This window comes from Anopheles darlingi, chromosome 2 (genome assembly GCF_943734745.1).
Source record: "Anopheles darlingi chromosome 2, idAnoDarlMG_H_01, whole genome shotgun sequence".
Classification (NCBI taxonomy): Eukaryota; Metazoa; Arthropoda; class Insecta; order Diptera; family Culicidae; genus Anopheles; species Anopheles darlingi.
This window is the reverse complement of record NC_064874.1, coordinates 67201057-67228579: the sequence shown is the minus strand read 5'-3', so window position 1 is coordinate 67228579 and position 27523 is coordinate 67201057. Positions and strand designations below refer to the sequence as shown.

The 27523-nt window shown below is 47.1% G+C and overlaps 2 protein-coding genes and 1 long non-coding RNA gene across 4 annotated transcripts in view; all 3 read left to right on the top strand.

The window, feature by feature from the left end:
• Positions 1–419: 419 nt before the first annotated feature.
• On the top strand, positions 420–23127 carry LOC125952647 (WD repeat domain phosphoinositide-interacting protein 2-like). 2 transcript variants are annotated; one of them, XM_049682255.1, is made up of 6 exons: positions 420–576; positions 820–1910; positions 17748–17916; positions 18249–19218; positions 19307–19438; positions 19860–23127. In XM_049682255.1, the coding sequence occupies exons 2-6, from the start codon at positions 1840–1842 to the stop codon at positions 19970–19972; spliced, it is 1455 nt and encodes a 484-aa protein (XP_049538212.1). In that variant the 5' UTR covers positions 420–576; positions 820–1839; the 3' UTR covers positions 19973–23127. The 2 variants fall into 2 exon arrangements, with proteins under 2 accessions (XP_049538212.1, XP_049538211.1); XM_049682254.1 differs by having other exon boundaries at positions 19857–23127.
• Positions 23128–23381: 254 nt separating this feature from the next.
• On the top strand, positions 23382–24103 carry LOC125952664 (uncharacterized). The gene is made up of 3 exons (XR_007468825.1): positions 23382–23438; positions 23869–23934; positions 23998–24103. It is a non-coding gene; the product is annotated as an uncharacterized LOC125952664 (long non-coding RNA).
• Positions 24104–24106: 3 nt separating this feature from the next.
• LOC125952627 (ectopic P granules protein 5 homolog) overlaps positions 24107–27523 on the top strand; it is a 9372-nt gene continuing 5955 nt past the window's right edge. The window contains exons 1-4 of the mRNA XM_049682219.1: positions 24107–24877; positions 24947–26408; positions 26472–26803; positions 26890–27523. The exon at positions 26890–27523 is cut by the window's right edge and continues 192 nt beyond it. Coding sequence (XP_049538176.1) covers positions 24402–24877; positions 24947–26408; positions 26472–26803; positions 26890–27523 — 2904 coding nt within the window. The 5' untranslated portion in view covers positions 24107–24401. The remainder of the gene's footprint in view (positions 24878–24946; positions 26409–26471; positions 26804–26889) is intronic.

Here is a 27523-nt window from a genome sequence, read left to right as displayed (position 1 = left end):
CTTATATCCAGGTGCCTTTTCGATATGAAATTAGCTGGACAAATGGCAAAACTATGCGCTACGCCTTGGGAAAAGGGAGAAAATGAGCAGAGTAGTAGGAGACAATTAAAACGGGAGAGCAGCAGGTAAACAAACCCGATGCACGCTCGACAAAACAATCGCATGTTTGCGCGTGTGTTGGTGCAGCTATGCTGTGACGACGCACGATGCTCGTATTGGGATTTTGCGCGTGCGTGTTTTACCCTTTCGATCGGGCGTCTCGCCCTGCCGTACGGGAACCCGAGGCAACAACCGTCTCGTTTTGGCTAAGGTGACCGAGGGAACACAAACAGAATCATGCTTATGTTGGTGAGAGGCAAACAACGCTCAGCTGAAAACAGCGATGCCCTAGCCCCGTCGAGTTCAGTCTGAAAGGAAAATTGGAATCTTCGCATCCAGCGCCTCTCCGTTGTCGTCGTTAGCCAGCCTGAAACGAACTTTGGTTTTTTCCACTGTTGTGCAATAGAGGAAAAAGGCAAATTGCGGCTATTCACTGCAGCAGCAGCAGCAGCAGCCCAACCACCGTTATCTCCACAAGTAATTACAACTGGACAACACTTTACTGCGAAAAGCGTTCCCCAGCTGTTCGCACTGTGCTAGGTTCTAGGTCCATTTATCCCTTCGCACTCCGCTGGCCACTCCTTCGTTTGTCGCTGATTGCGCATCGCAAAACGCAATCAGTAAAACCAAAGGAGCAAGCACGCTCGATTCAGCCCCGACAGTCAATGGTCAGTTTAGTCCTGGGATTGGATTTAATCATTCTATTTCTGCACTCCACAGGCACAACACTTCGTCGGGTTAATCGATCGAGAGCGTGTGTGGTGCGTTGTTTGGCGACGATTTAGCTGGAACATTTTTCCTTCAGACTCAACTGTACTTGCAAAGTCCAACCCGTTACAGCCGCGGTTGAACTCCGAGCGCCAACACGCACGATTTGGATATTGCTTTGTTGTTGTAGTGTGGTTACTGTGATTTGAGGTTCGAATTTTTCCAAATTCAAATCTCTGACAAGCATTTTCAAGTGATTTTTACAACGCGCTTGCGAGAACAACCGAGAGTTAATTTCTTGTTGGTACACGAACCAGCAAGCATTCGAAGCAAGTGTTGACGAGAGCGTGAGAACCGTGTGTCTATTTGTACGTGTGCGTGTGTCTGTTAGTACGTGTGGTCGGAGAAATACGACTAGAACAAGGACGTTCTCGGTGCTGTTTGTTTGGTGATTGCGCAAAGTGCTCGGCATCATCATCGCCATCATCCTTAGCAAAGAACCTTTTGGCTTCGAAGTTTGAACTGATTTGTGCATTAACGTGTGTGCGGGGTGCGTTCTTGTGGTTTCGTACTCGGTTCATTAGATCACTCTTTTTTACGCGCGCGATCCAAGCCATCCCCGACCCCAGCATCATCGCAAAAGGAACGATTATAAACAAACCAGCAACAACAACCCGCGAACAAAGAGCAGCTGAGATCAGAGTGAGAGAAGAGTCAAGCAAAACGCGCGTTCCTCTGCGCACTCTCACGCGGGCCCACTAACCCTCACCAACACCATCAGCACCACCGTCCCCGTCTCTCCGTCGGAGCCTGAAAGCGAATCCTAGGCGCGGGCCCATCACAGAGACACCGCGGTCGCCAACACCAGAGTGTGTGCATTCGTCGCATCCATCCCCAGCAGGTTTCTTCGATCGCGAGCATTTTTGTTTGTCCGGTCGTCCCTTCTTACATCTTGCGCACTCGCCACCTTCCCTGTTTTTCGCGTTCGAAACCACCGCTCGAACCGCCGGACGCCGTTGTTAAATCGTTTAAATGAGTGATATAAATCAGAAATGTTTCGGCAAAAATGGAGGATTTTCTATAAGCTTTAATCAGGACTATACGTAAGTACCACCACCAACCACCATCTACCGCGGTAATTAACGCAGCAATTGTAGCCTTTGTTTTGTTTCTATTGTGTATGTGTGTGAAGTTTAATGTAAAACCTTGCATATCCATCGTATGAGGGTGACTATTTTTTTCCTATAAAAAAATGCCCGTAGGCCCGGGTCCATTTCGGGCGGTGTGAATAATGTTTTATTTTTAATGGAACCCAAAGTGCAGCAACGAGCTCTGCTTCCCCCGTCGGTGGTGTCATGTGCGTGCGTGCGTTTGCGTGCATGCTTGTGTGTGCTTCTTGTGTGCATCGTACCCCTCGGGCCTAAAGCGAAACACAAGACACAAGAGTGTGTTTGACCGTATTTGGAACAACGATGCCCGCGTGTGTGCGAGAGTTGTGCGTGTGTGTGTGTGTGTGCTGTGTGCGCCTTTTGGTTCGGGGCTTCTTTGTGCTCAGAACGCGCGCGAGCATGACTTCACACAGTCCGGGGGTGCCATTGGCCACAATTCGGTGGTATAGAAGCACTACAACAATATGCAGCGCGCGCGCAACACACCTGAATGTTTCGCTTTTCAAGGAGACCTTGTGTACGTGTGTGTCCGACAACCTACCACCACTAGCAGGCCACTCTATTGTGAATTTGTTTCTATTTTTATTTCGCGAAGCAATGGATTTTCAAAGATGTATTGCCCCGCTTCCGATTGCTTGTTGGCAAATGGGTTTCCAAAAATTTCCTATAATGTAATGAGATGTCCTGGATATCCAGAACACTATTTCCCCCCTCGCGGGTTCCATTAAGTCGTGCCCCAAAAACACAGCTTTGCTTGTGCGGAGGCTTGATGATCACTAGTCGCCAGACGGACAACCCTATATGATTGATTGTGGGGCTCATCGAAGCAATCATCATGATGGAACAAAAACATGTGTGTGCCTTGTAGTAGTAGCTCTCCTCACTGACTGACTGGCGGACGACCTTCTGCTGCCCTTGCCTGCAGTAGTGCTCTGCTGGTAATTGTTGCACTGTTGTGCTGTGTTGTGTGTATCGGCGGCTCCTCTGCTGCTGGTGACACACGAGCTCCTTATTCGTCTCCACCCCACCACTCATCTGCTATGATGGTGGAATGAGCTAAAGCGACAAGGGGATCTCGTCGTCTTGCCCGAGCGTTTGCTGTTGTGTTGAATGACATTTGTATACTCATTGCGCGCGATTGGCGCAATTACAAGTTCCCTGGGTGGCTGGATGACTGGACTGGCTTGGAATTGGCAGTCGCGCTAGCTCCCCGTGACCACCACCGACCACATAGACGCGAGAATCTGTGATACCATCTATCTCGGTCCCATAGTGTGTTACCTTGAAGAACGATCATCGGACGGCTTCAGTATATGCAACCGTGATCAAGAGGGCTTGCTGGATGGTGTTTCGAACCAAGACAGCGGTCGAGTGGCACTTGCCCGTGGACCCGCCTTGCACCGTGAGGTACCATTTCGGTCAACGTAAACAGTGGAAATTGCCTGAACATCCCACGGATTGATTGCTAAATCGATAACCTGTTTGGCCGCGCTAAGCATCTTGGGCGAGGAGCAATAATCGACCAGGCTTGGATGTTTACGGATTAGCTACGGATCTTCACGAATTTGAATTTACAGCCACTGTCCATCCTCCCAAAAACGCTTTCGCTGGAAAATATACGCAGTAACCTCCTTTTTTTTGTTTGCTTTAGTTAAATCGTAGTAGCCTGGTGGGTGCACGGAATTTCCATACTAAGGCGGGGAGTATATTGCACACTATCTGCTGCTATGCTTATCGATCAACAGCGGACTTCCTTTCAGGAAGGGGAAGGGGGGGAGAGGCAACATCATTAAAATACGCTAAATAACATTGTCCCTTGGAGCTCGATTCGATAGGAGAATTGACATCGAGCAAGAAAATGTGCGCGCGCGCACTCTGGCCTACTGCGAGTTTTTGTATCTAGTGCGTTCTTCGAACGCGCGCGTGTGTGTCTGTGTGTGTGTGTATGTGGTTAGGCAACATCAAAGCTGATCACAAACAACATAACCCACCAATACATACGCAGAGTCGGGAGGCATAAACAAAAATTTCTCTTTGTTTACATCTGGCCCCTCACAGGAAGAGGCTGTGGTTTCTGTTTGACGAAGACGGGGCTGGAGGAAGTTTAATGAGAGAAAAAGGAGCACTGGTTTAGAGATGCCAGCGGTTGATGCGAGGACAGATAAGCGCGGGTTCCGAGTATGCTGCTGCATCGAAGGAAACAGCACAAGCAGAGCGAGGAGTGTAGGAGAAGAAGCATGCTACTGGATACACGAGGGTGGTGGTGGTGGTGGGGTGGGTGGTATGATCAGCTGAAAGCCGAGGCAAAAAGCAAACGTTCAAGCGGCGATTCGCTTCTGTTTGGCCTCGATTTGAGCGTTTGTTTGTCGATACACGAGCTCTGGTGGTACTACGGCGACCGCTGGCTGGTGCGCAGTCGCTCTCTTTGTTCACTTTTGCTCGTTCTGGCCAGCACTATTGATGCTAATGCTTACTACCTCTTCACCGTCCTCGGAGCATAGCAATGACGATCGGCACTGTACAGAGTGTGATACTTTTCGTGCACTTGCAATGCTCTCTCTCTCTCCCTCCTTGTGAGCCTTGATTTGCTCCCCTGCAGTTGATGAATGACGTGGGATTTGGGTTCCAAAAACCCCTTTTCATTTTCAGTGTGATTTCAAAGGGGTTTTTTTAAAACACGAATCGTGAAACGCAACGCTTGTTAGTGCGCCACGACCAACCCACCGATGACAAACTCCAATGTCCCATCTGCGATGAAAACCGGATCGCTCGAGTCGTCATCAGTCGAGATCATGATCCTCATCTTGAGTCGTACCATCGAACGCCGTTGACGCTATGTCGTCGCATCAATTCACGTCCAAAATCCTCCCAAAGCGTACAAAGCTAAACTACCCCTTCTATTCCCTACTCTATCTACTACACTACTACTACTACTACTACTACTATTACTACCACTACCACTACCATTTTAGCTCACACAAGCTCACCAGTGTGGAACGAATGATGACACACATTTGTGTGCACGTATATTGGCACGCGTCATCGCTCCATCCTCGCGACGCCGTGCGTCGTCTCGTACTTTCCAAGGCCTTTGTTTGGAGCGCTGGTGGGCTGATCATGTGGTGGTGTGGAGCATGTGGTGGCAGCGTCGGTCGCGGCGAGGGGTGGCAAGCGAAATCAGCTGCGTCAAATGGGCACGTTTCTCGCGGCATTAAAAGGCGGAAGGCGGTTGGCCACCAACCGGACTGACTGCAGTGGAGGGAGTGGGGCTGAGCGTAGGAGATGGAAGTTGTTAAGATATGGACTCACAGGGCCAGGGGGCCGAGAAGCCAGCGGAAACGCTTCGCGCTAGTACCAGTAGCGTCGTCGTTGTTGGCCACAGCCGCAGTCCAGTGAACCAGCATTACATACACGGTGCTGCCATGAATACATTATGATGGTCACGACCCCACTCACCTCTCCCGCTCTGCCACCTTTATAACGAACGTCCAGCTAGAGCACGCAAAGCGGTATTGCGGAGTGGATTGTTGTCTATTTAGAAGCCGAAATACTGGGACATGTTTCCAGTCATACGAGCGGGTATTTGACTGAGAACGAGAATATTTAGTCATCAGGGTTTCTCATCGTAACCTGCAGCCCTTGTCAGAACTATGGAAAAGCCAGTCATTCGGGAATAATTGTAGAGCTTCCATGCGAGCGCACAAAGCGGAGTTACTACGTCCCGGGACATCAAAGTGGTCAGCCTCGTGACATATCATCGGGGGGATAGTTTTTGCTATTTAACCATTGTTAACTATCGGTTGGTTGGTGCTAACTATACAATACTAATTGGTGTGCACGACGAAATCTGTCGCCATTGTTCCGTAATACTAGCAGGCTGTTACTAGCAGTGTATCTCCTCGAGTTTCGTGAATATTTTAACACAATATTTATATAACTTAAGTTTTTCTCATCTATGTGTGAAGATTGTAACAATAGTCATAAATCATCAAATAGATACGAGTTAATTGGACCGAATATTTTATAAAAAAAAAGATCCCGGCATATCTTTTGTTTTTGAAAAAATAATACATTTGAGATAGAGACAGTAAAATGACAATTGTAAAAGGAGGTAATGATGACATCGATAATGTTATACATTATCACCACCACAGCTCGTCATCGTGCAAAGTTGATATGACCCCCAACTCTGCTTCTTTCTTACCACTGTGGTGGAAGGGTAACGGCACTGTCTTTTGCCCACCAATCATCGTTGCTTCGATGTTGCTATCCGCTAAATGGCCCTTCTTTCCGTTGAACGGTAAAGTCATACAAAAAACCGAACCACACCTTGGGCTGGGCGCCGTGGTCACGATCGCTCGCCCCCAGCTACTACGCATAGGATCGCTACGCGTACTCGCTTGTGGTTTGGGCTTTTGTGTAGAAAGTGTAGCTCAAAGAAGAGAAACCGAGAGTGTTCGAGAAAAGGAAAAGAAATAGAAAACGCGCATTTACGCACGCTCCTACGCACACTACTGGTCAGCGACGCATCTTCCAACGCTGGCAATGGCAGAGGACGCACTTCTTCAAAGAAAGAAGGTGGGTGGTGGCCCGTGTTTGGGTTTGGGGACGTTGTGCAAGCATCGCACGCACACCGTAGTAGCAGCATTTAGATGTTTTGTGGGGGTAGCGGTGGGGTCAGGTGGTGTGATGGTTTGCGCATATGGTTCGCGTTGCGTGCATAGACGCGCGCTGCGTACTACTACTATGTTCGCTGTGTGGTTTCGGTTTCGGCGCATATTTGTTGTGGCCAAGCTCAAGATGTTTTCCAAACGCTTATTTCACAACGCACGTCAGTATTGCCTAGTGGATGGGGTGACCTTAACCACAACCTACCGAACCGAACGGCCAATGGCGTTGATGGTGACAGAAACTAGCCAGCGAAAGAAAAAACCAAAACATGTTTTGCGTCTTCCTCTGCAACGCAGGTTGCAGTTTGTGGTGACTCATTTGCCAGAAGGTAAATTATTGGCGTGATAAGCCTGTACTGTTATGATTCAATCCAACAACCGGACTGGATGAATACAGTAATGCGCATTACACTAATATATTGGTTCGCCGATTGCGACGCTATTTCCCTTGTTTGCTAGCAATGGTTTTCCGCGAGGTTCATTCGAGGTTTTTGTTGGAGGTTTGGTGTAGTTTCTAGTTGCTCGGCTAATTTTAAAAGTCCAAAGTCTCCCCGAAGGCCGCTGATAATCACGGTTGAGTTGATGAGCTAACCTTCGACCAAATTCCCGTTGTGTGTGTGCCTAAGTGAGCTTCCGACTGTGCGCTTGAATTCACCACCAGCAAGCAATGCTGCATTAACAGACGATCCATCATGGATGGTCTGCGGACCGCGATCGGTCGCGATAGAGTGTTGTTTGGTCATGATATAAAAACCAGAACCGTTGCTCCCAGACGTGGTTGGTATTTGGTCAAAGAAATGATGACACAGAGCGCAAAGTCTGCGCTTCGGTTGGCAGCTAATTCCTTGCCTGTTTGATCGATAAGCTGGTTGGTGCTGCCGGATTTCACCAAACACACTTTATAAGGAAGACAGCACGACAGGCGCGGCAGGAGGGCCGGGCGGGGCTGGTTGGAAATGTGCTAGACGGAAGGTGTTTTATGTACATATTTCTGTTGCATTTACTGTTGCTGTCGGCATCGAATTTTTCTTTCCAACCCCCCAAACCGCCAGACAACGAGTCCGGTCCGTGTCGGTCGGTAGGAGGGGGTGAGTCGGTTCGGTGCATTTGCGTCATAGCACGTCCGACATGATGGTGGTGAGGTGGATGTTTCCTAGCTTAGCGAATGCCAATTGAACGCAAACTGCATTCCGGTGGTGCCATCGGAGCTTCATCATCGGGGATTGGGTTTGTGATGCTCAGTAATGCGATCGCTTTGTCTCTCGGGAACACTAGCGGCTCTCAGGTCCAGTGATTTTCCTACGCTGGTTCGTGACTTGAAGAGCAGATGATCTGTCAGTTCTAGATTGTCGACCGTACGTGATGCCAAATATGCGTTACTAACGACATTAGCAATATTCAAACTAAATATAAAATAGAGTAAGAATGTGTCATCCATTCCTTAGTATGTAGATCACAAAGCTGTGTTTCTTCAGGTTGTCAGCAGTTGGTTGGTACCACACTGAGGTAAATTTGTTTTATCTGTTTCACTTTTCCAATAATGAGTATCATTATTCAATAGTGGGAATACCAATTGTTACTTGATACGCTAGTTGTTGAATTCAAGATGCAGTTCATTGTGGCAATTATTGTCACAGTCGAAGTGTTTCTATGGGTGTTAGAAATAATAGCAGTGTCTACTACTGCTACTTGATACGAAGGGACGCGCAGTGCACGTTGTCTAACTGTGCAAAGGTGATGAGTAGTAGGAACACCTCACACGTGTCTATGATTACTAGCCGAGGCACAGGAATAGATGTGCTCTGGTACAATTGAAACGCATGATCATATCTAATTGTGCCGATAAAATGCCCTTTATACCATGGCCTAGTACCACGAGGGTGTGTGCACTGCAGAGATTATCATTCATCACACCATTAGCCACTTCCCAGTGTCGTCCGAGTCCGAGTGTTCTTAAATAACGGAGGCACACTGTGCACCAGTCGGTACCGAGCAATTGACTGCACTTGTCCCTTCGCTCACGTTTGCGTCGCGTATATGATTATGAAACCGTTGCAAGCTAGAATATTTAAATTGGACACCAGCCAGCCAGTCAGGGAGTTGGTTCTCCTATGTGGTGCACACCCGCGAGATGCAACGCTGAACGATGCGTGTGTTAGAGAATGAGAGGGAGAGAATGGCAGTTAACAGCGGGCGAGTACGTTCTAGAATGCTCGCATCATTCATCCTACTACCGTACACGTGCCTCAGCTACTGCTGTAGCGACTAAGCGATGAAGGGGGTTTGTTCGCGTGCCAAACGATCCTACGATCATCCATCCGATCCCGAGACCCGAAGTCATTCCAATCCGAGTCCCCTAGTAGTTAGGATTCGAGTGAAGGACATTTGAATGTCTGGCACTGGATGTGCAGGGATGTGGCGGTGCAACAGATGCTGCTGATTCGATGGGATGCAGGCGATACAGGCGATGCCACAAGCTAGTAAGACTCTTTGCTTGTTACATCATGACGATTGCAACGACAGGTTTTGTACATTTCATCATCTCTCGTCGCCAGCACCACCACCATCATCTCTATAGTCAGTCTGATGCGTTCTCTGGCTGCCAACTGCACAAGTGTCCAAGAAGTTGTGGTGTGTGTCGTTGTTAAGTTGATGGTAAGCTCTATTGCCATCAGCTGGTTTGCTGCTATTCACACCTGGGTTGCATTTTCTAAGAATAAAACACAAGCATACATGAGCACACTAACGAACCGCTGCTGGTGAGATTGATTGAGACGATCGCACGAATAGCATTTGTTACACCCTCAGTAGTACCGCGCGCAGTAGGGGAAGGTCTTTTCCATCCATATCGCGCCATGTTGATCGTATGACTAGCCAGCTGATGGACCGGGTCACAGGAACAGGTTTTTGCAACAGTCCATGGCCCAGCGTGAGGCCCAGCTTACGCAAACGCAAGTGCATCTCGAACGACATCATCATCATCATCACCTCGATGGAACTGTCTGTGTATGTGTGTGTCTGTGTGACGACTGCCACTGACCTGCTGTTTTGCTATGCGTGTGTTCTGTCCGTTTAAATCACTGCTGCATGCATTCCTAGGTTGCAGTCGGTATGTTCACTTAGGTAGTGCTTTATTGGACCTTGCATTTACATAATAGAACGAGCAAAAGAGGAAGAGAGCTACCGAGTTCTCGGATGCGGTCATCGTTTAACGTGTGGTCCTCGGTGATCGTGCGCGTGCGCACACTGTCACAGTGGTAGTGGATACACAACAGCTGTGAGCCAAGTTGGCTGATGCAATTCAGATAAGCAGAGCGGGGGGACCTCTGTTTGCACACGTCGAGTTTTGTGCACGCTGTTGTCAGCTGTTCCGCAGCCGTGGGGCTCATGGGGACACACAGGGAAGGATGGGTACATATGACAACCCTCCACTAAGTCGGCCGCTGATAATGAATGGGCATGACTTGCCCGATTACACGCACCTGAACTGACATGTCCGTGCGCGTCATCGGTTTCAGGTCTATCACCGCATTTAGGAAGCCAATCACCTCTTCAGCATGCGTTTTGTGTGTTGGTGACATGATTAGGGGCCTGTTAGTAGCCCAAACTGACTCACTTCCCCCTTGATTCTTTGTGTTGACGTCATAGCGATTAAGCTCCCGCAGGTTCTCGTTTGCGTTGGTTGCAGCACTAAATTCTGGTTTCAAGTTTCAGCTGCTTGACCACAAAAACCAGTTCCAGTGAGAACACTGTCGTGGTCGCTGATTCAGCGGCAGGAGTGTTTAAGTGCAGCAATATATAGTGGAGGTCAACCAGACCGCCCCATACACTGACTGCACAGGGCCCCTGTCCCCAACGAAAGGTGGTGTTGGCAATCAGCTGTGCCCATTTAATGCACATTTCCTGTACGATTTGACCTTACGCCAATCCTGTAGTACACTACCACATGGGCTCATTTGAGTGGCTTGCAGCTGGTTGAACAAAGTCCCGGACCTCCTCGGTGTTCAAAGGACAAAGAAATGGTACGATCGTCATGGGGACTTTCATCGGGCTTCCATACGCTACCCTATGTATGACCTACTTTAAGCAGGATTCCGATGACCATGGCGTGAGGCTCTCGTTACACTTCCAGCAGGTCTGGCGCAAATTGTTTTGGGTAGGCTGGTTGATAACATTCCGTGTAATGACGTGAACGTGCGGGATGTTTTGGAAGTTGATTAAGTTAGCTCTATATAGCTGCAGTGTTTCTGCACTCCTTGGATTCCTACGGGTGTTTGAAGTGGCTAGGATTCTGCTAGGTGTATGAGTAAGATTTGAGTGGCCCCGCACGGTAAACAAACCTCTAATCATCGTTGAAAAGGGGCGTGTAATGTGGGTGCTTCAGCGTCTGCCAGCAAAAATCACGCGACAAACATGCGACCAGCAATAGTGGATTCGGGTGAAGCAGTAGACAGCCAGCCAGTGCTCTTATCTGTTCGCGCCGCCATCGTAGTTGATGGTCAACATCCTCGCCAGAAGTTTGTTTTGACGCTTGTTTCAAGTATAGCAGCCGATCACTTCCGTTCATTCGTCGGCCCCTTGCGGTCTACCAAGTATGTCGAGAGATGAACATTACTGTTAAGGACGAATAGACGAAACCATTTTGGTGGGGTGTTTTTTGGGTTCTAAAGTACTCAGGTTGTTGCCCCCGTAAACGGCGAGATCAGAGTGTGTCTTTTTTCTTATTCGCTTTGATATCAGCCCGCCATCCGTGCGCAATCTTATCGAATGGCACTGGGAGATTGGGAGTACAAATGGACACAACCACTTGCGACCGGGCATTGAACTTGACGGGAAGGATTTATTTAGGTCGAATACCAGCTGATAGGTTCTCTGAGAAGGCGTGGGGGGCAAAGTCATCGCCAACAGTTAGGCGTGAGGGGAATTTGTGCAAGTTAGCACCTCGGTAAATGGCGGCGCGGTATGTTTGCCCGTACAATTTCTCAGATAACGGATGCACCTCCTCGATAGGTGCATTTAAAACTGAACAAAAAAAAAACAGGCGAACGAAAATTGTAGGGGAAACCGTTTATTTTATTGAACCGTGGGACAACACAATCATCATGCGAGTTCGAATGATAAGATGTGAATTGACAATGAAGCGATGCAGCTGCTGTTGCTCCCGGACATGCAGCAGTTTCTGGGGAGCAGGCATGGTCACAATTTCTCGGGAGCACCTCCTCGACTGGTCAGCTGACGATGTTTGTTTAAATTTGCTTCTTTTGGTTTGACGAAGTATTTGTTTCATTTTCTTATTCATGCGAATCATTGGCGGTGCACGAAGGACGAGGCGCTGACGACATAAAACAGCAACACTAACGTGGTATATGACGCCAATAACAGTACACAGTGTTCATGTGGGGGGTTCCTTTGGGTTGTTTTGGGTTAATAAATCCGCTTTTGATTATGGGGATGGCTATCAACGCGAAGGGAAAATAGGTCAACCTGAGGCAATGTTTCACTTGGATTGCGAAATTTCGCAATGTCACGAAGCAGCTGCATTCGTTTATTTTGCCGTTGTAGTCAGTTCTCTGGGTAGAACATACCCCTACCGTGGATGCAATTTCAAGGTTTCGTGCGTACAACAATCAACACAACGTTTTTACTTTCGAAATCCCAAATATTCCACTTTGTTGGTGTGCTTCGTATACTGTTCTCCATTTCGGTCACGTATTCCCGATCAAGCTGGTACAATGCAAGGGAAAGAAAAAGGAAAAAATCTCAGAACACGCACGCACCCGATATCTAGTTCCGGTGCATGGCGATGTTTGGAATGCAGTATAATGGAGGTGCAGCACACGAAAAGGAACTCCGGGAAGGTCATCGGGGTGTGTTTGCTGAGCACATTAAGCAAGCAGCACAGGCCATTTTTATCACAGGAGTGTAGCTGGTAGCTCGCACTGGGGATCCGTGAAAGGAAATGGTTAATGCAATTGGTATCGGTGGTAATGGTATCGCTTCGCCGTTGTCCCTGTGCTAGTTACTCCGTGGAGCAGCTTTTGCTGTTATCTTCAAATTCCTTACCTCTGCATTACAGCGTATGCGCATTGCGAAGGATGCCGACTACAGACACTCTTTATCAGGCGTGGAACACGTCCTAGCGTTCCTTCTAGTGATTCGAATGTTGCATGTTGAGGAAGGTAATGAAGCTGCCAAACTTGTGTAGCTAGCAGAGTTGTTTCAACCAAACAAAACCTGTATCCGTGTAGGAATTACAATATTGCTTTAAATAATACTTCAATCAGGGTCACTTTATCGATCTGAAGGATCTAGAAGAATTGAGGAAACTATAGGATCAAAATCACTATGCCAGGGCACGTCCAGCGATGGGATTTGGAATCAATAATAAGCTGCCATTTCGCATGCAGCTGACGACGTGCTACGGGAGGTGGAGAAGCGTCGAGCCAACACCACGTTACGGTGCTGGCTGTAGACAAGCCAAGCCTTACAATCGATTAGCAGCAGATATACCATTTTGGCATTGACATTGAAACGTACCGAGGCAGAAATCGAAAGCAGGTCAATTCTCAATGACTCTTCTGTTATGCTTTAATCCTTCGGCGTAGTGGCTAGTGGGGAGTAGATTGAAGCACGAGAAGCACCATTGGGTGCTATGCCATTATTAGTCTGTTTGTGTGGATAATCGCGGAAGATGGTGATGACATTCTATTCATCCATGCAAGGCGTTAAGGGCAAGTTAATTTATTGTTGTTCAGGTCTAATAATAAAAAAAGAAGAATATCGTTGAGGCCAATGGCCCTTTTCCGCTAAGGGCGCTAAGGGAGATAGGCCCATGTGATGTCAGGTTACTGCACGAGATACAGGTGTCTTAATACCTACCCAAACAGATTGACCAGGTGTGCCTTGTGTGTAGGTACTCTATAGGTGAAAAGACCATCACACTTCTTGGATCAGTTCCTGGTGTGATCGAACGCTCGATGGATAGTCCGCGTATTAACAGCAAGCAGGGCCCTGTTCAAGGTTAAACGCTGTTTCACGGACAACAACTCGAGCGTGTACACCCTCAGCTCAGGTGACGGGCATTGATTGTTTGTTGTTGGCGACGATGATGACGACAACAACGACAACGCCACCGCCAACGATACGCATACAGTCATGCACCCTTCACACGCCTACCTTGTTTCGGACAATCTGACTTCCCGCGCTAGATATTGTTCTTCGCCAGAGGCACGTCGACGATTTCTCAAGGAAGTGTACGGCCTATTGGACGAACAACAACATGAAGCTACTGTGCACCAACACCAACTTCTATGGGTGTATCTGTTTCTCACATAATCAGCTGCTTCACAATTTGTGTCGGCTGGATAGAAGCGGCAGCTTCGGTAATTTGTTAGTAGACTATTTAGCGTCTGTATTCCTCTTCCGAGGAAGTTCATTATCAAGGACGACCGTCAGGTCATGCTGGCGGTCATGGCTTCAGAACAACAATGCCTCGCACGAAACCGCCCCTCGTTCCTTCTCCAAGTTCTGCTATCGAACAATGGGGAGGATCTCATATGATCATCATTGGAACAGACATCGTATCGGGAGTTAACTCAGAGTGGCGGCTTGGCTTGGATGACTGGTTGGGCGATGATTGGTACTGGCTGGCGATGAGGAGAGTGAGAATGTCCGTCGTTCGTTCGTCTTACTGCCAAAGAACAAGTTTGTCCCCTCGTCCGATTCTTGGCGGTGGGGATACATTGACGATGAACTGGCATGATGCAATAGCTGAGCTGCAACTGCAATCTTCTGAAGCATTCCGCCCTGTCCTTGAGGCAGTTTCTTTGTTTCGCCAACACTTCCATTTTTTGTACGAATGAGCAGATAAGCAGTAACTGATGGGGAATGAAAGGCAGAGGATAAACCAGTTTGTCACGGCCATCAAACAGAATTAGCCTTGGAAGTTTGAAAAAGATTAAATGAACTTAAACGAATCTAGCTGGGAATATTTTTCGGGACTATAGAGCTGAAATGTTGCGTACGCCCATTTTATTTATTTATCTTAAACAATCTCGTTTGAATTGCGACATAATATGGAATCTAATGGCAGTTCGTTGGCTTCCCTGCCCCATCTGGAATAGCAGAAAACAAGCGAATGTACCTTCTTGTTCAGCAACATCTGTCCGGTTGATCGTCCGTCACGAATGTGGATCGAATGATGCAATTAGCCATCGCAATCCGCACACCGGAGATATAAATCCAACCTGCAGTACTAGCGTATCACTGCAGTAAGTGCCAGGAAGTTCCAACGACGCTATATCTGCACATTGCACTTACCGTTAGTTTCTCGCATAATTGCCTCCTCCGTCGTCTCGCCAGAAAAGTAGTCCTAGAGATCCACCTGGCTGGTGTCGATTCAACAAATCGGTGGCCGCTCACCATACACATGGTTTTGAGGTGCCGCTGTGATAGAGGTTGGCGCATAGCTGAAGGCGACAAGTTGTTATTGAAACCTCATTGCGCCTTGCCTCCGCCAAGGGCACAAGGATCCAGCCGTTGGCCTACGGGAAGAAAGTGGCCCCGGCTGTATTCGGTTCATTTCTTAAAACTCTCTCGATGCAAATGCAGAAGGAGTAAGTGCAATGAACGATGCAGCACCTTTCGCTCTTTTCCGTTTTACTATTTACATTTGCAGCATCTCTCCGACGACGACGACGCCCCTACGGGGAGAAGCAAACTGAGGCACCAATCATTCGCTGATGGACGGACAGCGATCCGTTTGCTTCAGGGGGCAGCAAGGCTAATTAAAGGGTCCTGGGTGGAGTGACCGGAGTGATATACAAAGAGGAGGGAAAAACACCACTCACAAGCGAATGCTACATAGGTTTGTTGGAATTGGATTCATCATGTTGGCTAAACAGCTTGCAACAGCATCTTCACTGAGGTTGACAGTCTTGACGGGGCAGTTGCTCTTATGGTTTACTGGGAAAGTAATTGGAAAGCTTGCTGAGATAAGCAGTTTCTGATCAAACAGGAACAGACATTACTTTCGTGTATTCTAGTTCAATGATTAATGGCATAACGGGCCAATGCTAACATCAACCTGATATCTATCTGTAAAGGATGCCAGTAAGGTATTGCATTTTTGTCTTATTAATTTTTTTACAACCGTAACATCACATCTTTTGCATTTTTGTCACGTTCACTAATTGTCCTGGATTCAGTCCGTCTCTACGTTCAATACGTGATGTAAATGAGGTTAAAATGTTTTGCAAGTGTTAGATTGCGAGCTCCAAATGTATTAGTACCACGAGCGTTCTTTGCTAGACTTGGGGGCACCGTTGAGCCACGAGCGTACCACCACCGCGCACCTAATTGCACACAGCCCCGCACGATGTCGATAAGATTGTGTTACCCTGTGTGTACCATGCGCGTCTCAGCATCGTTCTACCGTGTATCGTTGCATCGCTCATCAACTGGGCCCGTTCCTTTAATAGAGACATGAGAGAGGTAGCGAGCTCGCTACCAAACCACGGTTTCCAACGTGGGTGTTCCAACGGCTGCTAATTTTGTATACGCCGCAGTTGGCAATCTTTTTAGTGTAATAAATCACCCACGACAACAACGCCGACGTCGACGACGACAACATCGGGGCGATACCGCCACCCCATAGATGCCAAGCCGATTGGAAACATCTGCATTCGAGAACATCTGCCCTGTAGGTTCAAGGTTCTAGGGAGCAACCGTGAGCTTCGGTCAGGGTTGTTACGAACTTGCCTAATGTCCAAGCACTGTGGAGTCCTCATATTCGTTCGTTTCTAAACACTAAACGAAACCGCGCACATTACATCAAGTGGTGGGCCACAAACACAGAGAATACACAACGCTAGGAGAAGAAAGGAGGGTTGTGATCATCAACGAGTGGTTTAAAATTAGAACGGCAGCAGGTTTCGCGATCATCTGATCCCTCGAGGTCGGTGACGGTCATGACCTTGGTCCCAGAAAGCCCAGAGAAGTGGGAAACAGATGAGTTTTTCCGTTTTCTCTTTTCTTCTTCTGCCGTTTGCATTATGAGCACGATTTGAATTTTCTTGCGCTTCCCATCGGGAGAGGGCAGGCAAGGTTGCATCACACTTTTTCCGCGTATATTCTAGTATGGTTGTTTGGTTCACTTGTGTTAGAAATGGGATAGAATAAAATTTCTACTATCTTGGGATGCTAAAAATACGTCTTTCTTGAAATGGTGCTTATTTGTGCGATACTGCCAAGTATGGTTTGTTGATTGACCATAAAAGGTAGGCGCGATATTCGACGAGAAATAAGCTTCATAAGTGGTTGTTGAGTAAGTACGTAAGTGTACAAGCTACTTTACTTGAACAACATGACGTCATTTTATATGGTTTCCTTTTACTCTCAAACTCATTTTCTCGATGGTGAGTAGAGGAAGACGAAGTAGCGTTTATAGTATATTCCAAAGTGTAGCAAGCTTCTCTTTTTTCATGCGAAACATTATCATACCATTGGGGGGATCGTAAACTGTGTCGAGATGAGTGCAACAAAGCCGCTTCGCTTGCATCGCTTACAATACAATGACCTCTCCTCCTCTTGGGGAGGAGGGATTGAAGGTGCTGTTCGCACTGCGATCCGATCGGATTGGAAGGGAGGGCGTTTGATTCCCTGCGCGCTTTCATTGGAATGGGGACACTGCGCAACAGCGCGACGCCGTTATTGTCAAAACAGATGACAATGTGTCATATCGGGAGGAGGATCGTGCGAGACCTGCGAGTGCAGAGATCGCTGACTACCTCCCCCCACTGTGGGTGGTTAATTATTATGTGTCCATTGTGCAACAACAACAGTGACGTGAGGGGCTGAATGGATGGTCAGCCCCGTGTGTGGATGCAGTAGGTTATTTAACTAGGGATGATATGGTAACTTACCCTTCTTTGTGTGTCGATGAGCGAGTTATTCATATTAATTACTCTCTCAGCAACCTTGATGAGTTTGTCTGTTTGTCATTATAAGTTAAAAGGGCCTAATATAATATACAGCTAGTGTTTCTATTGTTCTTTTTTTCACTATTTCTAACCACGCTCTTCTCCTTTCTCTGACTCTCTAGATCGCTCTCTGTGGTATCCAATACGGGATATCGACTGTTTTCGCTAGGATCCGTGGATCGTGTTGATGAAATCTTCTGCAGCCATGACGAGGATACAAAGATCGCCGAGCGGCTGTTCAGCAGCAGCCTCGTTGCGGTGGTTACGGCTAGCGAGCCGAACAAGCTTAAGGTAAGGGTGCTTGCTGCGATGGGGCACTGTGGTCGCAAGTCCAACGTTCACCCAAACACCAAAGACCAAATTGTAGTCGATATAGACCGTTGTTTTCGTGGTGTAAGTGGCTCGGTACTGAATTGTTTATTTTAGCGGGACAAACGAAAAACCAAGCTGGCGAGAGTATTAAAATGCCATTCATTAGATTCGTACATTAGAATTTCATCTGATGTTTAAATAGTACGATCCAAACATAAATTTGAATAACCATCGTTGAGAGTATCTTAGATGGATTTGCTCAAACAGTGCATCATTTACTAACAATTTTGTTTCTTTACGTCCCTGTCCAGGTCTGTCACTTCAAGAAGGGTGCGGAGATCTGCAACTATGGGTACCCGTCGGAGATCTTGTCGGTGAAACTGAACCGATCCCGGCTGGTCGTTTGCCTCGTGGACAGTATTTACATTCACAACATCCGTGATATGAGACTGCTACATTCCATCAAGGGCATGGCGCCGAATCCACGCGGCCTGTGCACGCTGTCGCTGCTGTCGCATCTCGCCTATCCGGTGGCGAATGAGACCGGTGAGCTGCAGATCTTCGACGCGGCCAATCAGCTTCGCCGGTTGAAGCTGAAGGCGCACGATTCGCCCCTGTCGGCGTTGAACTTCTCGTACAATGGCGTCCTGCTGGCGACCGCGTCTGAGAAGGGTACTGTGATTCGTGTGTTCTGTGTGAAGAACGGCCAGAAGGTGCACGAGTTCCGGCGTGGCGTTAAGCGCCACGTGAACATCGGCTCGCTGAACTTCAGCACCTGTGCCAGCTTTGTGGTGGCCAGCTCGAACACCGAAACCGTACATATCTTCCGCATCGATGCCAAGGCGATCGAGCAGGCGGAACGGCGTTGCAGCATCGCGCTGGAGGCGTCGGCCGGCAGCAACAATAGTAGTAATAGCAGCAGCAGCTCTAGCGAGGGTGGCAGCGAAGACGACGGTGGTGTAGTGGCGAACGGTGATCCCACCGCCGCCACCAATGGCGGCGGCTGGGGCATGAGTTTCATCGCGAAAGCGGTCACCAACTATTTGCCGACGAACGTCGTCACGGACGTGTTTACGCAGGATCGGGCGTACGCGACGATCCAGCTGGCTGAGGCCGGTCTCCGGTACGAGTGCGTGATGGCAAAGCTGGAGAAAGAAATCCGTCTGCTGCTGGCATGCGAAGATGGATTCCTGTACATCTACAGCTTCGAAGACGCGAAGGGTGGCGAGTGTAAGCTCATCCGGGCGCACGATCTCCGTACACCGCTGCATGGCATCACCGGTAAGACAGGAGCAACAACATCAAACAGCCAATTTGTTATTCCCTGGAATGGTTAACCATTTCATACTTTTTTCTTGTTTTCTTACAGAAGTTGATATCGGCGGCAATGAGAACGACGAGAACACCAACAGCATAAACGTGAACATGACGAAATCGATGCTTCCCGCTCCGGGAACGTATGCTGGAGTGCTAAAGGGCCGCCCGGCCGATCGGATGTCCGGTAAGCAAAATTCCCCATAAAGCCGCCCAACCAAGCTCCAAACGCCCGTCCATAAACCGATGAACCGTTTCTAAAGTCAATGTCTCTTTTCTCTCTTTCTCTCTTTTCCCTCTATATTTGTTCGATAATGTTTGGATGTTAACTTCTGTATTGCTAATATCCGTTGCTTTATATGCTTGGCAAACACATTCGCACTGTTTTTCTTTTCGTTCGTTTTGGCTACGGTTCACTTACCCTTAATTTTTCCCTACTTCACTTTTATGTTTTACTTCCCAATTATTCCTTTTTTCACATCGCTCCTTCTTATCACCAACATCCCCTGTAACTTATGGTTTTACATGCTATCGTTGCACAATCACACTTTGGTTCCATTCGTTTCCCGTTCGTTTTTCGGTTCCTTGCCGTAATTTTATTTCAGCAGACTCCGACTGGTGTCACGATTTACGCGAGGCGGTCGAGTACCCGGTGAAGGTGACCGTTCCAATCTACGACGAAATTCAGTTCCCACCGGTCAAGCCGATCGCTGTCGAATGACTAGAGGCGGTGTCGCCAGCGCGTGTCGTCGCGTCGGTACCTTTTTGCAAGCTTCGTACGACCAAACCATCCAAGGCTCGCAAGGGTTAAGCGCGGCTACACAATCGTGGGATCCGACGTCAGATTGACCGTAAACGTGCAAAATTGTTGGAACGACCAATTGCCAACAACGTACATCTTCTCGTCCCCCCTGGAAAATTGATGACGACCATTGACAACGATAACGACATGCCGGAGGTCAGAGAGAAAGGATGTTGGAGATCTTCTGTTTCTTTTGCCGCAACAAAATTCATTAGAGAGCCAACACGTGCTTCTTGTTCTTGATGGCCTTATTAAGTGTGTATGTGTGAGAGTGTGTATGCGTGTCTTCCGTTGATTTTATTTTAATTATTCTTTAATTTATTTTTTTTACACCGCTTGACGTATCTTTCCGTGGAGTCGCGTTTTTATATCGTTCGTTTATCGTACCAAGGTGTATGCTGTTTCTATTTTTTTAAATTTAAATTTAATATCTAATTTCGATACTTCCTTCCTGCATCAGAAAACGCCACAAAAATAGAAGAAGGAGCGATTAAATAAAACGGTTATAATCGCGCGCGCCCGGACAATGTGGGGCGCGTCGGGGGTACCTTATTAATGTATTGTCTTAAGTGCAACTTGTCTGTAGTAAGGGTGGCATGCGGTCAAAATTAGTCAGCTACAGATCAGAGTGTAAGCACGTGCTCTATATATCTCTTTAGGTCAGTAACAAGCAATATTAACCCGTCGATCGAAAGTCAGCCGGTTCAGTTTATTTTTTCAAAATTTGGTACCTTAGGTTGGACACCAATTTCGGGCTGCATGGATCGTTGTCCCGTCCTATCCCGATTCTTCAATATGAAAGTTCTTTGCCTTCTCTTTCACACTTTTCGTATTTCGTCCGATCTACTAATCTCGGTTGACCCTGAGGCGTTGCGCGAATAAATTGAATAAAAAGAAACGATGATAGGTAAACACAAATGCCCGGGGTCACTATTTCCCGCATGATACCAAAAAGATAACAACAAAACGCAAAAAAAAACAATGTAAAAAGTGAAAAATATACAAAAATACTCATCGTTAAGTTAGAGATTTAAGTTTCGATGCAAACACCCTACAAAACAATAAGCTGCAACTGCTAGAGGAGCGTGGAATGAGATCAGAGAATGATCAGACTAACAACACAGTTTACAGCAGGATAGACAGCAAGCATCATATTGGGTTAAAGCGAGCGGAGAGCGCGTATATATTTAGATATATGTGTATGTAGTGTTGTATCCTTTATTTATTAAAACAAAATACAAAATCCCCCGTTAATACGTACGCGTACAATTGTTTGTGCTGGCGAGCGGAAGAGTAGAACTGTGTGTCTGTATGCGACAGAGCAGGGTATTCGATGGCAAGTGCGAAGGATGTTATCTAGCTGTACATACTATACACCAACTATACATAGAATGCCCTTTCTACACTTAAGCTGCAATAAGTATGTTGTATTCGCGGTCTGTTTTATCGCTGTTTAGTTGTACATGAAAACTCGTTCCAGCGACAGAAAGGATTTTTTTTTCAAATATTTAATTTTAAAGTCTTATTCGAAAAGTATTGTTCCGAGTAACTAATTGTTCCGATTGTTAGGTCTCTCGACAAGATGCCCTACCCGGGAAGCCGTCGTAAGATCCTTTGCGCTTGTTTTTCTTCGGTCTAAGATTATTACAAAGTATTTTCATTCAAAAATTATGACCCTTTTGTGTCGTCCATCTTTGGTGAACAGATTGTCAATTTTATACTATTCTATTGTGAGCTTTCTCTCTTTTTGATTGCTTGTTCTTGCAAATACCTACATAGTTGCACAATGTGTTGTTTCGCCCGCCGTTCCTCCGAAAATACGGCTGATGCGTCATCAAACTTGTAAGCACGATACAGCTAATAGTTTCTCTTTGCGCAACGTTCGTCGGTATGCTTGGAGCTGAAATCGTTTTGGTTTGAAAAAAGCAATTGAAATACACACACACACACACGCAAAACCCTGACAACGGCGAAGATGAAATACAATAAGTGGAAAAGAGTAAATTAAAGCAAAACCAACAAACAAACAAACAAACAAAAAGAGAATGGAGGAGGACACCCGTAGAACTTTAGTGCACCATTGCGCTCTACTAATAAAGCAAACAAGAAGAAAAGAAACTAAACTTAATAATGAATGTAAACAGGAAATAGAACAAAAAACAAAAGATTAAAAAAAAGAAGGAAAAGTGTGTATCAAGTGAGAAACAAAAAAAAATCACTTAAGATTGTAAGGTAATCACAGATGAAAAGAAAAAAGCAAACTAAAAACTGATACGCCATTGTTGCAAAGCGAATCTTTACTTTCTCCGTGGAACACACAACGCTACACGATGGAATCACGATGACACTCGCTGACGGCGCAAGGACGACTCGCTTGGAGGATCAAACTGAATCGTGATTATTGGTTTGGAGTAACCCCTGTTCGCCTTCGACATCTCGTCGATCCATAATCAATCGATTTGGTCGTACTGCAGTTGTGACGTGAAGGAGCATCAGCTAGTGCAAGTTTACGAACGATTTCCTCTTTTTCGTCCTTCTTTTGCTATTCTCTCTCGGAGACAACCAATCGAACACCACGTTAAACGGTAGACATTAAATTCAAGAGGGTGTTCTTATTGAACGTTTAATAGTAGCAAACCGTTGTATCCAGTTAAACGAGGGAGAATATGCGCAACGTGATGATGTGTCAGAAAAGAATATGTAACTGTTCTTAAACAAAACAACCAACAAAACTAACACGAACTTGGTCGTGGTACTGTAGTAGAATCATGTGTAACTGTACGACTCATAGCGCAATACCGCAATAGCGCGTATAGTAATCACGGCATCGGTGTCGCTCGGTGATCGAAGGGACAGGGATGTTTGGAATGGCAAGAGTAAGATGAGAAGTTATTTTTTCGGATACCAGAAGTTGGGTGGACAAAACCATTGAAAAGATGTTAGTTTGTGAACAGAAATTCCCTGCTTCCCTCTCGGAAGTTTGATTCGAAGCGAAGCAAGTGTGTATACAACAAAAGGATGAAAAGAAAAACAAAAGAAGGAAAACCCGATGAAAATAAAAATCGTATACCTGATCGCAAATTAATTTAAATGAACGAACGAAATGCTACCCGCGATCCATCCGAAATCGATAAAAGAAGGAAACTTTAACCGGCCACTTTGTACGCACGGGTGCAACTTGTATGCAAGATCTGGTCGCAAGCAGGGTGTTTTAAGGCTGCCACACATAGCATGCGTTACTTGCGGCGATGATTCCTATACAAAATGACAGATGACCGCAGCTGTAACGCATGCTATGTGTGGCAGCCTTAACAATGTTGTTTTGGTCGCGGAAAAAACGCTTGATTACAACGTTCTGTAAAATTAAGTAAAATATTGGAATTTGGTAAGTTTTTAGTGGCTTGGTTTTATACAAAACAGGTATATGTGAAATAGGGATACTGTGCAAGCATAGCCCTACCTTCCAGTTCGTTTAAATCCGGACCCCACACGATTTCGGTGTTTGCTCTTTGTGGTGATTTCGGCCTTGGTAACCGAAGTGGTAAACAACTTTTGCGCATCAGGATATTCCTGGGGGAATAATGCTGAATTTGGAAGAGTTTTCCATCAAAGATGATAAAGATTGATGCATGATGGAAGATCCCTTTCTTCCCTGTCCCTCCGTTGCGTGTGTGAAGCCCGCAAAGTGCTTGTTGATCGTCGGATCGATGACCTTTGAGCTGCATAGTGGGTGCTGCGGCTTTGTTCAACACTCGCATAGTTCTAGAAGGACGTTTGATAAGAAATATAATTCGAACTCTGATTCTATTCGACAGATATCGCGCCCGATTTTATAGTAAACTTCCTGCAAAATGGCTATGATGCAGATGAAAGAAAAAAAGGTGAGTAAACGCGTTCGCGGAGATCGTTGATGACGCAAATAAATTTCGAATTTGTTTTTACAGCACAGTAAACATCGCAAGAAAACCATGGAGGAAACACGTCGTGAGGATTCCTTTCCCGCCGCAGAGGAGGACTTTTTAGACGAGCTATACGAGGATACGAATGCATAAGCAACAATGAGGAACCTGGCGCCAGTCCAGAGAACGATGTCGTCGAACAAAGCAACCAGCAAACCGAACAGCTGAACGAACAACAGTCGGTGCATCGTCCACCAGATACTAGTAGCCGTAGTGATGGGCAACCTATCGAAGCAACCAAAGATGAGATTCAAAGGGAAGAAGAGACACCTGTGGAGGAGCAAAATTCCGCACCAACCGCACCTCCACTTTCCATCAACGCCTCAGCGACCATCGATCGTACCGGAATTAACCAACAAACCAAAATATATCCTTCACTGCCGACTGTGATGGCATCGCAGATGCAAACCCATACGCTTGCGGACTTCACTCCAGTTTCCAAAATCTATCCTGCGCTTCCAGCCGTTAGCCATACGCAGCAACAGCATGCAACCCAACAATGGGTCGGACTAGTTGGTGAGCTTCAGAATGGTAACCTTGTGACATTGAATCGTGAACAAATCGGTCAGTTGTTCCCACCAAACGCAACCCACGAGCTGCACGCTTTGAAGATCGGCTTTGCAACGCGTGAATGCCCTGCTAACTTTTGCCAGCAGCAAGCATTCGTCGAACACTCGCTATATGTCCTACTTGACGAGTATATGCGAAAAAGCATTCAAGAGGTGAAGCAGCGTGACAGTCTCCGTTCCTGCAGAAAGACGTACGAGAAATTGCAGAGCGAGATATGGCGCAAAACATCGAAGCGTTTCAGCGGAACCGCGTTCTGCGCTGATGGAAAGCTGGTCACGGCGTCCACTGTTGAGTCGTATGTTTGCTAAAATATGTTTTCTTTCATCTAGGATTGATTATACATTTGTTTCTCATTTCTCCACAGTGTGATGGTGCTGGATGATACGATCGTGAAGCGGTACGAACGTGTTGGAAAGGAGATTGAAGAGCGAATGTACGAGCTGAACAAGACTCACCTGGCGACAGCGGGTAAGGCTGCTGAGATCGAGGATTACATACGAGTTCAGCTTGGAGGTGGAAGCCAAGACATCAGCAAGGGTCGTCCTAATGTAAAAGTAGATGGATTGCGAGTTAGCTTGTCAATCCTGTTTTATTTTCTGCGAACAAGCCGTGGAAAACCAGGCCATAAGTCTCCGAGACGAACTCGTAACACTACATCCGGGGAACAATCAATGAGCCCGTTAGATTCGGTTGGCGACCGCGAGTGTTTCAGTGATAATGTCCGTGGATGGATGCGTCTGGTAGCCAAAACGATCGTTTGGTTGGGCACCGCCGAAGATCGCATAAACGTAATGTTGCAGTTGTTACATTGCGAGGCTGGGACGGCTTCTTGGTGCAGAGAATTGATATACCCACTGCAGCCATCCCAAGAGAAGACATCTAAAGTGCTAACGGATGATGAGTTGAGGCAGGTGTTGAAAATGCTAGAGCTTGGTTTGGCGCTCCATCCGGATCGCGATTCGTTCGTAAAACCTCCGCCGGAATCAGAAGATACGTGTATCGTGGAGTTGAACAGTGTAGGCCATGTGATATCTGCTTCTATTACGGATGATGGTTTAGAATGTGAGGCAACTGATCAGCAGACCGACTGGCAGGTGGTGGATAGTGATGGTGAAGATTGCACCGGTTCCGAACAGGTTGCTCCCTTGAAGGAGGACGATATGAGCGGCTTTCTCGAGCAGATCCCGTTTACGGACGTGTTTGGAACGCTGATGGCCGTCGGTGGTGCCGACACGCTGGCTAACGGTACGATGGTGAGCTTGCATCGCATTCTCCGCTCAACTACCATCGCCCTCGAGATTGTCCGGGTGCTAGCAATCGGTTTGCGCACTTACCGCAACCAGGATCGCTACGAAAACCTCATTCGACGCCTTGGCCGGTTGATTGCTCACACGGTACACTATGTGGCCGATATTCTGCAAATGTATCCGGATCGGGCGAATCAGAATGATCCGGCACATAAAGAGTTCCAGCGGCTAGTAGGCCGAGCCATTTGTTCCTTCTCATGTCTTCGTGACAGTGCCAGCTGGCACTCGTTGTTGGCTCTGCCGTTTCAGTTGCTTTCTTATCCTGTGATATGGTGGCTGTACAGTGGTTTGTTGGCGGATGTAGAGGACTGGAGTGAAGGGACGGCTCTATCGGAGCTAGTACCGAACGACGATGGTGAACAGCGTGCGGTGCGCATGGATACGCACTATCGGCGGCTGCTCGAACGAACGCCGAAGGACGTGTACTACGTATGTCAGCTGATGGTTAGCTTGGTAGATGGTCGCAACGTTCTCGTCGAGACTGGCATTTTTCATGTAATAGTGAAAGATTTTTTCCAAGTAAGTTACCCTAGGAAATTCTAAACAAAGGATTATCTTGATTGATCAACTCGTCCCTTCTAGCTTCTACTCCGTATCGATCATGCTACTCAGCCGGTGCTGGTTGAGTACATCTTCAGTGAGCTTAACTACTTGCTCAGTAAGCATCCTTTCCTGTGTGAAGCACTGATTGTTGAACTCCAGTGGTGCGCGCAACAAGAATCCTCGACAGCTGATCGATTGCCGGGTGTCAAGTATTTGCAAGAAGTGTTTCGTCTACTCCCATTCCGCAGCTACTCACCAACTGTAACGTGCGTCGATAAAATGAATCACATACTAACCGGAGTGAAGATGACAGGATACTACGCAGTACTTGTACTAGAGGTGCTTCGGAGCTTCGACTATGGAGCCATTGTGTAATTATCGTGCATAGAAAAACTCGACCGCTATCATTCGACCAAATTGCCATTTAATCTACTGTTCTCCTTCTTTCCATTCGTAGTAACAATGAGCTTTGGATATCGCAGCCCATTCAATTGTACATTCTGCGCACGGTCATTGGAGCACATCGACAACATGTTCCTTTTGATTTAAAAGGAATCCCGGCATCGAGTGTAGACAAGCCAATAGTCGAAGCGTTCGACGGGCTCTGCTGGGAAATTGTTGGCAAATTAAGAGTACATCATCTCGATCAATCGCAACAGCATGTGATGCGCATTATGCATGAACCGGATGTCGCCCTTCGTGAAGTCCCAGCTGCTGAATTGTTGCCAGAGATACATGCTGGTATCACTGAACGACGTGCGATAGCCGTTTATGCAGCGATGCTCGCTACTACGCTCGGTCATTGGATACCGGTGTTCTGTCAATCTGGCGCTCGGCTTCTATCTGAGCAGCTCGTTGGTCTGAGCCGTAAATCCGTGTTGCGATGTTTGCAGCTGATCGTCCCACTGTTTCACGAATGTCCAGAGAGCTTGAGTAGTTGTGAACCATTTCTAAACCTCCTCAGCAAGGCTATCGGTAAAGCGGCGAAGGACCGTTGGTGGTCCAGCGGTAGCGAAGGAGAAGATGTTCCCGAAGAGAGCACTGAACTGCGCGTGTACTGTTTGGCCTCGAGAATGGTTTACCTACAGCTG